Here is a 12,100-nt window from a genome sequence, read left to right as displayed (position 1 = left end):
AATATAATGCCAAACACTTATAAAAATGTTTTCTGCCTATATTGGTTTTGAAAGTATATGCTGAGTCATTTGCACCATCTGTTATCTGTGCACATATCTACAAAGACAAATGTTAAGAAGATTCTGAAGACATCTGTTTATTCCACTGGGCTTACCAATTCAGTTTTGTTTTCGTTTTTTTTTTTTTCTTCTCTTTTTATATCACAGACATACAAACTTCCTAAAATATATTCTTTTTTCCTGGCACTTGTTGAGATTTGTAGAATAGCAGTAGGATATTTAGTCTTCCAAGTCTGATCCCACCTTGACTTTATTTACCAGTTCTAGGAAACAAGAGATTTTTAGCAGTAAAAGCTATGTTAGTATAAATTTTGCTTGATAGTACATTCTCTATTGCATGTACTTGAAAAAAAATAGGCATTACAACTTCTTTTCCACTGACTACCTTGGCTATTTGTTGTGGTATTAAAAGAACTTATTTGAAAGTTGAAATTACGTTATATTATTTTGCTGTAAATTACTGTCTGAGATTTTAACAAACTGTCAATCTAAGGTGTTGTGGAAGCCAGAGAAAATCATGTAACTAACTGATGTGCAACAATGTATGCTGTGTATCCGTATAGAAACATACTGGTGGATAAATTTTATGTAAGAGCCCAATTCTAGTGTGATGTCTGTGTAACACGTGTATAACTTAGATAACATAAGCAAATTACTGCTAATGGACACAACTTGTTTTCTGAAATATGAGATCAGAACTAGAATTTGAAGATGTGTAGATGCCAAATTCAAAGCATGGGAAACTTTTGAAATCAATAAAGCTTTTTGGCAAGTTCAGTCTAGTTCTGCTACAGGGTTTGATAAGAAACACATGTTGTTTTCTCTAGTTCTGTTTGAAATACTAATTAAAAGTGTCCCAAAAAAGAAAGCATAGCCTTTTCTTAGCATACTCGCTTGATTAGTTAAATAATATTTTAAATAATTATTCAATTTTAAAAATCTTTAAGAAACTGTTGGAAATAAAAGCTTGCAGATAAATATCTAGAAATAAGGACTGTTAGGGTTATATAAGATACAAATACATTTTAATCAAATTCCCTTTGGAAAAGATGCAGTTTTCCCACTAATTTTGACCAAGGATCAAGATTTTAGGGGGTTTTTCTTGGAGACAGTGCTGCAAGATACTATGTCCTGCCACATTAGCAAGTATGCTTCATGCTCACTTTAACTTTTGAAGCTACTTCCTGCTTTGCTTTCATTTCATGCAATTACTTTCTGTGATAATGCTAAAACCAGAGGTTTTATAGGCTGCATAGCTACTTCCACACTAGTAAATAAAAGGGGCCAGGTGCTGAGCACTGGCATAGAACTAGGACAGGAGCTACTTACTGTGTCTATAGTATTAATCTTATTTGGGTTTCAGCAGGCTGGCCTAGAAGAAGTGGCTCATTTCCCAAACTGCTCCCAGGTAGACCTGAAATGACTTGAGAAAGTGCTACATGGCTCCATTGCTGGGCTGTTTCTAAGATCAAAGTTCCTGAGCTTCAAGATGATTTCTAACACACATTTCTAATTTACTAGTATAGACTCAGACCGCTTATATCCCGTCAATATTTACATCTGTCTTCACTAGTTTATATCTCACTTGCTTTCAGGAGAATACAAATGCAATGATGGCTATGCATGGATGTGTGCAACTGACTGCAAGGCAAGCTGTTGTAGGGAGAGGCTGCTGCCCTACTCCTGCTGCAGCTCTGGGAGGAGAACTAGGAGTCTGAGTCAAAGATCACTGTAGAAACCATTTCAATTTATTCCTAAGTCAGTCTTTGCTTTACAGTTATAAAGCATGCCCTTGTAAACTGAGAGGACCATTTCTGTGACCCACACAGTGACTGTGATGCAATAGGAAAAAAGAACTGAGACAAAAATTTGGAAACAAGCATTATCTGTGCAATAGTCGGCTTGTTAAGATTGATTTCTAAATCAGTATCTCTCAAGAGAGAAGATTAGGGTGTGCCTAAGGGAATGACTACAGTAATGGAGTGAAATTGGTTTGTCTGATGACAACTAAATTTCCTCATGGAAACCTCCATAGATTCCAGTAAAGTAGAAGCTCTTTCTTAATACTGAGAAAAAATAATTTGCTTTTATTTTTGTCCCCTATAAGCTGAGAAGTTGATATTGCAAAAAAAGATATTTATAATATTTGTAGCAGATTTGTGTGAAATAATGAGACAAAGAAGAGTGCCCCGTAATACAGGAAAAGGCATGGAAACAGACTTTTAAAAATCAGAAGTGCCACGTGATGAATGTGTTCTTTAGGATAAAAACTGAATTAATGTATATTCACACAAAATCATTGCAAACGATCCATTATCACTGGCTTCGTAAATCCAAAGATTTCTTAATGTCATCAAACTAGATTATGTAATCAATCCTTGGATAAACAGCTTTGGTATTTCTCACAATTACAGTTTTTAATAGTTTTTCCAATTTAATGTCATTTCATGTTAAACATTTTAAACCGATTACTGCTAATCTGGAACCACTGATCAACTCATTGTCAACTAAGACATTAAATGCCCTTTTTTACTGATTGGTTGCAGAGTGTTTTCATATAGTTCATATAGTGGTTTGGCATTTTTTAATCTATACATTAAGACAAAAATATTACAATTTAAGGAAACATTTTTGTTTCCTTTGTTTGACATATACGTATAAAATATAAATATTTTATAGTTGTATTAAAGAAAAGTTGGATTTGTGAACACTGGTCTATTTTATGGGATGGGCTTCATTAAGTCAGGGATATTATCCGTGAATGTGTTATGTAAAAATTGCCTTGTGCAATTGCAGTTGCAAAAATGCAACTTGCAAGTGCAGAAATGCTTCTTAATAAAAGTACAGACAGGCTAATAGCAGAGGAATGGTCACGTCTTACTTTCTTACAGAAAAGAACAGCAAGTCTGAATTGTATGGTAGAAAATTCCAACCTTTTGTGTTGAAAAAAAATTGGACTTTTTCTGCCAAACCCTTAGGTTATACAACACAAATTAAAAAATACTGAAATAGTTGTTATTTTATATATATATTTATATACTAACATTGATATTTGCACAATTTATTTATAGAGTTTGACACTACCACTAATTTTTCTTTTTAAGTAGTTTCTATATCTAGGATAAATCAGTGCACAACACAAATAACTGCACTGAAACTTGCACTCTTCATACTGGTATTTTTTGTCATTGTTTTAAAGAAAAAAACCCACATAGAATCCTAGAATTTAGAATCATAGAATGGCCTGAGCTGGAATAGAACTCAAGGATCATCAAGTTCCAACCCTCCTGCCACAGGTTGAGTTGCCAACTTCCAGATCAAGTACTAGATCAGATTGCTCAGGACCCCATCCCACCTGGCCTTGAACACCTCCAGGGACAGGGCATCCACAACCTCTCTGGGCAGCCTGTTCCAGCACCTCACCACCCTCTCAGTAAAAAACTTCCCCCTGATATCTAATCTAAATCTCACCTACTTCAGTTTAAAAGCTTTCCCCCTTGTTCTATCACTATCTACCCTTGTAAAAAGTTGATTTCTTTCATGTCTATAGACTCCTTCTAAATACTGGAAGGCCTCAGATCTCCCAGCAGCCTTCTCCTTACCAGGCTGAACAAGCCCAGCTCTGTCAGCCTGTCTTCATAGGAGTGGTGCTCCAGCTTTCTGGTAATTTCATGGCCCTCTTCTGGACCCTCTCCAACAACTCCACATCTTTCTCGTGGAAGGAGGGAGTCCCAGGTGTGGATGCAGAGTATAATCACCTTCCTTGCCTTGCCTCTTCTGATGCAGCACAGAACGTAATTTACCTTCTTTCAACCTTATTTCCCAAATGGTATTTCATGTACTTTTCACTGTACCTTTTACACATTTGGGAAAGCACTACTTGCTGTTTGCTTCGCCTCACTTCCATTTTCTTATTCTATACAGTGGTGTTTTACTTAAAATAGTAACTTAAAATTTGGAGTGAATGTCAGTCAAGAAGTGAAATTCCCCAGCCGAAGGATTAAATAAAAGATTTTAATGTAAAAATGTAATTTCAATAAAAGAACTTTAATTAAGATTTATCAGATCAAAGACATGGTAGAAAAGAGTCAAAGACAACATTAAGATCAACATTTTTTTAATTTAATGTTTGTAATAGCTAAAAAGTACATTTGCAGGAGCAAGATCAGTTGCAGAGTGGATCCCTACAGGAATTGAAGTTCTGATCTTAATGCCTCTTGAGTAGTGTGGTTTTAGTAGTGTTACTTGTAGTCTTAAGAGCAGCTTATTTTTTTTCCCAGCAAGTACTTTATTTTCCTTGATAACTGTAACTTTTAAGGAATTTGGTTTGGTTATAAGTTATTTCCACCCAAAGATGTATACCAGCTTCACAATACATTGTACCTTAATGGGTTTGAGTTGTTTTTATGGAGGTCAGGGAGCTTGGATTGAAATACCAGCACTGACGTGGATGCTGTTTGAATCTCAAACTGAAAATGTTTGAGGAAAAGCATCTTCAGTTTTTTCATTTTCTGAGGTATTTATTTATTTTTTAACACACAAAAGAAAACAGTTTTCTTTATTATGCAGTGAAACCCAAAATTTATTAAAAATGTTAATCTAAGTGTTTTTTGTTAGCACAGACACTGAAAAATTATTCCTTAACAACACTTACAGCACAGAATTTTCACCAACAAATACAGATATAGATCACATATATGAAAAACTTTAACTTAAAAAATAATACAAATGTAAATGCAGAAGTACTAATTTGTAAATTAATATATTAATAAATAAATATGAACTTTGTTATCAGCAATCCAAGAGTGATTACCTTTTTTCCTGTTGTTTGTTTGTTTGTTTGTTTTATAAGGATACAGGCACGGCATTTGAGTAGATGAAAAGCAAGGTCCATCAGTGATCTTGGCATTTAAGATGTCAAGAGAGCAAGTGTAAGCTTTCTGATAAAAAAAAAAAACAGCATTTGAGCAAAGCTTTTAAAGTGAGACACAAATATTGGTATATTTCACAAATAAATTTTACATAGAAGTACTACTACTAATGTGGAGATTTTTTTTAAGTTTGCAGAATTATTATTTTTGGTCTTTTATGTTATACAAAATACCAGAAAACAGGTTAATCTCATTAATATCATCCCAGTTCTTCATCCCTCTTTCTTCACTTTTTTTTTTTTCCCTTCTGAAATTATTTTCAGTTCCTTGTGGTAAACACTGTGTCCTCTACATGCCTCTGAGCACAATTTGTTTCCCTGGGCAATGGATGATCAATAGCTATAAAACTGTTCTCATTTCATTTCTTCGGCAAAGAAAACAGAAAAATCTAACCAGGACTCCTCAGGCTTTTTGGAGCATTTTGAAGTGTCTGCTGTTCTCTTGGAATGATCCCTTTGACTATACATATATAAAGCTGCAGATTTTCCAAGCCTCTGAGGGAACCGTCATGTTTTTCTCATCTCCAAGAAGGTCTTGGTAGAGATGGCTGTGTATTAGAAGAACAGGATCCATGCAAACATCATGAAGTATAACAAGACCAACTGACTAAGTGCTGCACCTGGGTCGGGGCGATTCCAAACATGATGAATGCTGGTTGGATGACTAGATGACTAGATTGTGAGCATTCCTAACAAGAAAGACTTGGTAGTGTTGGTTGATGAAAAATTGAACATGATAACGCTCAATTATAGTGTATGCTTGCCTCCCAGAAGGCCAAATGCATTCTGAAATCACAGAATCACACAATCATAGAGGTTGAAGGGGATCACTGGAGATCATCTAGTCCAGCCCCTCTGTTAAATCAGATTCCTAGATTATGTTGCACAGGAAAGTGTCCAGGCTGGTCTTGAATATCCCTATAGAAGTCTTTACAGCCTTTTAGGTCAGCTTGTTCCAGTGTTCTGTCACTCTCAAAGTGAAGAAGTTTGTTCTTGGGTTCATATTTAACTTCCTGTATTCCAGTTTGTGCCCCTTGTCCTGTTGCTCAGTACCACCAAAAAGAACCTGGCCCCATGCATTTGACACCCACTTGACATTGAGATATTTCATAGAATCAAAGAATCATGGAATAGCCTGGATTGGAAGGGATCTTAAAGATCATCTAGCTCCAACTCCTCTGCCATGGACAGAGTTGCCACCTGCTATATCAAGCTGCCCAGTGCACCATTCAACCTCACCTTGAACAGCTGCAAGTATGGGGTACCTACAGCTTCTCTAAGCAACGCATTCCAATACCTCACCATCTTCTAAGTAAAAACTTTCCTTGTAACATCTAAGCTATATCTCCCCTCTTTTAGTTTAAAATCATATAAATATCAAACCACGTAAAAAGTTTATTTCTGTCATTTTGAAGATCCCTTTGAATACTGGAAGGCTTTAGTGAGGTCTCTCCTGAGCCTTCTCTTCTCCATACTGAAAAAGCCCAGTTCCTTCAGCCTTTCCTTTTAGAAGAAGTGCACTATCCCTCTAATCATCTCCGTTGCTCTCCTCTGAATTCACTCCTACATCCCATCTCTTTCTTGTGCTGGGGGCCCCCCAGACCTGGACACAGTGATCCAGATGGGGGCTCATGAGGGCAGAGCAAGGGGGGACAATCACCTTGCTCTCCCTGCCTTTGTAGCCCATGTGTAGCCCATGATATAGTTCACCTTCCTTCAGGTGCACATTTCTGCCTCATATCAAGCTTTTCATCCACCAGAACCCTCAAGTCTTTCTCCATATGGCTGCTCTCAATGATTTCTTCTCCAGTTTGTACCCATACTGCACAAGTCTAGGTATATTACATCAGTTTCTCTTCCTTTGTCCACTGATGCTGTCATTCCTTCATAGAAAGCTACCAGATAAGTGAGGCATTGTCTGCATTTGGTGAAGCCATGCTGGCTGTCTCAGATCATCTCCTTGTATTCCACATGTCTTCCAGGAGATCTGTACCTTGATCTTCCCAGGCAAAGACATAAGGCTCACTGGCCTATAGTTTCCCAGATGTTCTTTTCTACAGTTGTTAAAACTGGAAGCAGTAACTTTTTCCAGTTACCAGGGACTTCACATGACAGCCATGACTTTTTGAATATGTTGTAGAGTGGCTTGCCAGCTACATGAGCCATTTTCTTCAGGACACTGGGATGCATATCATCAGGTTCCATATAGCTGTACACATGCAGTCTCATCAGGTGGTCTTGAATTTGCTCTTTGCTTATGGTGGGAGATATTTTGCTTTCCCAGACTCCTCCAAAAGGTCAGGGGATGTGAGAGATGTGAGAAGCAATGGATGCAATGGATTTGTGAAGTACCTCAGCTTTCTCTGAATCTTTCTTCCATCTCATTTCTCAGAGAGGATACACTCTCCTTGGCCTCTCTCTTCTGACCAGTGTACCTTAGAATCCTTTCTTGTTATTTTTCACATCCCTTGCCAAGTTCATTTCCATCTGCAACTTGGCTTTCCTGATCCCATCTCTGCATGTCCAGACGGCATCCCTGTATTCTGCCCAAGCCACACATCCCTGCTTCCATATCCTGTCATTTTCTTACTTATCCGTCAGTTTAATTGGCAGGTCCTTTTCAGTCATCCCGGTTTCCTTCCTCCCCTGCTTGATTACTCACATATAGTGTTGCTCTTGAGCTCTCATGAAGGCGTCCTTACAGATCTGGTTCAGTTTCATTCCTTTGACCCCGAAGACAGCTTCTCGGGGGTTCTTGTCCAATAGTACTTTTTAACAGCTAGTAGTCAGGTCTTCTAAAGTTCAAGATTCTGACTCTGCTCTTTGCCAGGTCTGTATTCCTTGAGATCACAAACTTGAGCAGAACATTATCTTTACAGCCCAGTCTGCCTCCAATCTTAACTTCTTTAGTGAGGTCAACAGACTCTTCTTGATCAGGCAGGTAGTAGCAGATCCTGACCACCAGATGCCCCTTATTAGTCCAGACCCTAATTTTAACCCATAAGCTCTCAACCTGTTCATGGCTGTTTTTAAGAGGCAGTTCTTTGCAATCCAAGCAGTTCTTTACATATAAGGCAGATCTCCCTTGCCCTACAGATCTCTTGCCCTACAGATCTCTTCCAAAGCGCCTGAAGTACTCAATCATAATATTCCAGTTGTGTGATTCATTCCATGTTTCTGTGAGAGCAATTAGGTCATAGTTTTCTAATTGCACCCTGGCTTCTATCTCCTAAAGTGACAGTGTGAGTCCTAGACTGCATCAAGAGAAGTGTAGAGATAGCAGTAATGGCACACCAATGTTTTGTTTCTGATGAATGATGGGAGCAGTACCCTGGCCAGGCTGGGCCACTGGGCAGGGAAATGCTGCCACTGTGATGGGAAATGAGGCAGTTAGGACACCTGGCTTGAATTGGGAAAGAGCACGTGACATCATGCAAAAGGCCATAAAGCTGTGGGGGCGGCTGCCTGGGGATTTCTGAGCATTGGTCAACAGGTGTGAGATGTTGTGTTGCTAGCAGAGCATTGGTTGGCAAGCAGTGGTATTGTTGCTCTGTGCTGGTCTGCAGGTGGCCAATAATTGCATTGTGGATACGTGTACATAGTTGTCATTCCATTTTTCTTTCTGTTTACCGTTTCTTTCTTAGTAAATAGTTTTGTCTTAAACTAAGTGTTGATGTTTCTTTCCAGTTTTCTCCCACATCTCTTTCTGGCGGGAGTAAGCCAATGGCTGTGTAGTGCCTAATTGCCTGACAGGGTAAATCACAAGAAGACATTATAACAAAGTTTTCTTTTCTGCTTCAGAAATCAAACAGCTGACAAGATGAAAAGTAGTTGTCTGTTAAAATGGAGAACTTAGAAAAGAAAGAAATTAGGCAATTAGAGTAAGTTCCTGCATACTAAAACACCTTCTTGCTCTTGATAGGTCTGCATAGTCAGCTCTTTCTAATCTTTCTCCGATAGAACTATAAAATAAAATTGACCTTTAGTCTCCCTGTAATTAGGTTAACTCCCAAGTTTAAGAACACAATCATGTATTTGAAGTAGTCAGATGTATTTCATATCACTGTGCTAAATACCAGCTGGCACAATCTCTAACACTTGATCTAACAATTAATTTAGAAGGAATACTCCTCACATACAGGAGGTATATTACCAGATCACATTTTCAGAGCCAGTAATCTATTATCCCAGTATACAAGTACAAATCTGTTTTTAACTTCAGTTACTTGCTGACTCAGTCACCTGTCTTTTTTCTTGCAGAATGATTCCTGGGGGAAACAGTACTCATATGCGCTCTTCAAAGCCATGAGCCATATGCTGTGCATTGGTTATGGAGCCCGTGCCCCTGTCAGCATGTCAGATCTCTGGATAACCATGTTGAGTATGATTGTGGGGGCTACTTGTTATGCCATGTTTGTTGGTCATGCCACTGCCCTCATTCAATCTCTGGATTCTTCACGGCGACAATATCAAGAAAAGGTAACACATTTTAATGTACCGTTTTAAGTTTTTAAGTAGTTCGATGATATGCTTTAAATGTGGAAAAGGTCTTATAAGTTTGCATGAAATAATCTAGTAACATCCATATGCTGCAGTGAATACTGATGAGCACAAAGGAATTCAGGACACACTCTGTGTTAACCATATTCCTACATGAAATGCATTCTGAAGAGAACACAAGCCATACAAATTGATTGAAATCTTGCTTGTGTAACTTGCTTTAAACTCCATCAAAGCTCATTATACCCCCATGCTACACTCTGTAGGTACTCAATCTAAGCAGCTTGAAATATGATCTTGATGTTTGTAAATTAGGTGCTTTTGTACAATTCATTGTTTTTCCTTTGGACAGCAAGTTGAGAATAAATTTTAATGTAGGAAAATAATGGTCTTTTGATAAGGACCATTCCCAATAAAAGTATTTTCAAATGCAGTTCCAAAAATGGAACTACCTCAGAGAAGTGCTATAAATAGGTCCTTGCTTTATAATGTCATAGTTTACACACATAGTTTACTAATCCATGACATTTCCAAAGACAAAAGGAATGATAGCCAAAAGATCACAAAGTAGATAGAATTAAATGAAAGAAAAAGAAAGATTCCTTATGTAACAGGAAGAAAAAGTTTGTTCAGTTCCTTGTTGAATTCCTCATAGGAATGATCAGAATTAAAAAGATGTAAATGGGTGGGAACAGGGTGGGAACTTTCAGGAGTGAACACAAATATGCACTAACTAGCACTGTCAGTTGTTCAATAAAAGGCAAATGCAAATTTAAGTGATGCTTTGAAAGCAGATGATGAGGCTAAGAATGGTGGCATAAGGAAAAAACCTCAGCAAAGGACAGTAAAGATGTACAGAATTATTGAGATGTTTAAAAGAGACCAAAATAGGATATTAAAGTAAGAGGGGAACTGGAGAGGTCATGCCAGGAGAGAAGTCTGCTAAGCAAAGTAGTGAAATCAGTGAGTTCAAATCAGCAAGTAAGAATCATGTCCTGAGCAGTACTATTTGGCATATATCCGTAAGAAAGTCCAGAAAGGCAAACTAAGAGAAACCCCGGTGTAAAATAATACAAGCTAGGCTGAAAAACCTGGCAGTGAATGAGAAGATGAGAGGGTGACCTTGGTATGTGCTGAAGATGAAAAGGAATGGCCTGACTTTGCTGGGCAAGAATAAGGAAGAGTCCAAAACCAACGTGTAAGTAGAAAGAAATAGGAGTGTTTTACAGGAAGGCAAGCCAAAGTAAGCGAATGTATGGAAGAAAAGTTTACGCTCAGTTTTGTTAAGCTCTAATTGCAACAAGGCAATAGAATATATACATCAGAGATAGTCAGAAGTCAGAGATGTGGTAACAGTCCAGTAATAGAAAAATTAGCTGGTGGCTGACACATTAATATCAGAATTATTTATAACAGACGTTTGCAAGCAAGAAAGCCCACACGATGTTGCCTTGAAATATAAGTGAGGATGAATGCTTTAGGAGAGGATAAGTGATTATTAAAGCCTCTAAAAATTTCAGCTTTTAGTGGCCACATGAAACTCCATAATTCATTCCAATTCAAGGCCATGGGGCTCATCCTGGTAGGTGATTTAGCCAGTACCAACTGTCTTGTTGGAGTTAGTCAGTAATGTCTGTTGACTAAAAAGTAAACCCCAGACTTAGTATAACTATAGTTTCATTACAGATTAGTAAAAATATATATACACATATACAGATAAGCATGATGTAGAAAAACAGCAGAAAAATCTTAATTCACTAAAACATCTTAATCATTATCCTCAGACTTTCTTGGCTGCTGCATGACATCACAATATCTTGAGCTACAGAAATACAGAATATTTGCAAAAATGTTAATATATTCTAAGTGATGCTAAGGAAATCATTGGAGTATTTTGTGTAAATTAATCATGGAATCATAAAATCATAGAATCATTAAAGTTGGAAAAAGACCTCTAAGATCATCTAGTCCAACTGTCTACCTTCCATCAATATTGCCCACAAATTAAAACTAGTCTGTAGTCTTTATTAAACTTTGCCACAGAAATGTACAGCATTTTTCACTTTCTGAAATTCTCAACATTTTCATTCTTTTTTTTTTTCTACTTTTTTGTTACTTGACATCAGAAGCAAGATTTTTAACATGGCATTGACAATCAGGAATGAAAAAAATGAGCCAGAAAGTGTATGCTTTAGAAAATGTTTCTCTGTCTTTCTGGCAGCCAGTTACTAGTTAGAAGATATCTTAATTAGAAAATATTTCTGCTGATTTCTGAGACCCTGAAATCATATGTACATTATGAGCTGTAACAACTGTCACGTATGTATTCTCATCCACTGTTTTATCGCAGCTTAATACTATATATTCTGAAATAGACACTGTAGCCTAAGAATTATAGAAACATTACTACTAGCTGCTAAAGAATATTGTATGGTTTTTTTTTCCTCTGTAAGCTAGGTAAGCTAGATAAATGGGTATTTTAAAGATCAGTTTGTGCTATCTATTTTGGCAGCATTTTTCTAAAACAATATATTTCACTTATCAGGGACTTGAGGAAAAGGTAAATTAAATCTTCAACCACAAGTTTCAGACTTTATATGTGTGTGTGTA

General features: G+C 37.3%; 1 protein-coding gene across 1 annotated transcript in view; it reads left to right on the top strand.

Moving 5' to 3' along the window:
• The window catches only part of LOC109363904 (potassium/sodium hyperpolarization-activated cyclic nucleotide-gated channel 1), a 194,744-nt gene that overhangs the window by 176,993 nt on the left and 5,651 nt on the right, over positions 1-12,100 (top strand). Inside the window, exon 4 of the mRNA XM_031557236.1 lies at positions 9,251-9,469. Within this exon, the coding sequence (XP_031413096.1) occupies positions 9,251-9,469 (219 nt within the window). The remainder of the gene's footprint in view (positions 1-9,250; positions 9,470-12,100) is intronic.

This window comes from Meleagris gallopavo, chromosome Z (genome assembly GCF_000146605.3).
Source record: "Meleagris gallopavo isolate NT-WF06-2002-E0010 breed Aviagen turkey brand Nicholas breeding stock chromosome Z, Turkey_5.1, whole genome shotgun sequence".
In the NCBI taxonomy this organism is placed as follows: Eukaryota; Metazoa; Chordata; class Aves; order Galliformes; family Phasianidae; genus Meleagris; species Meleagris gallopavo.
This window is presented reverse-complemented; position numbering and strand designations above follow the sequence as displayed.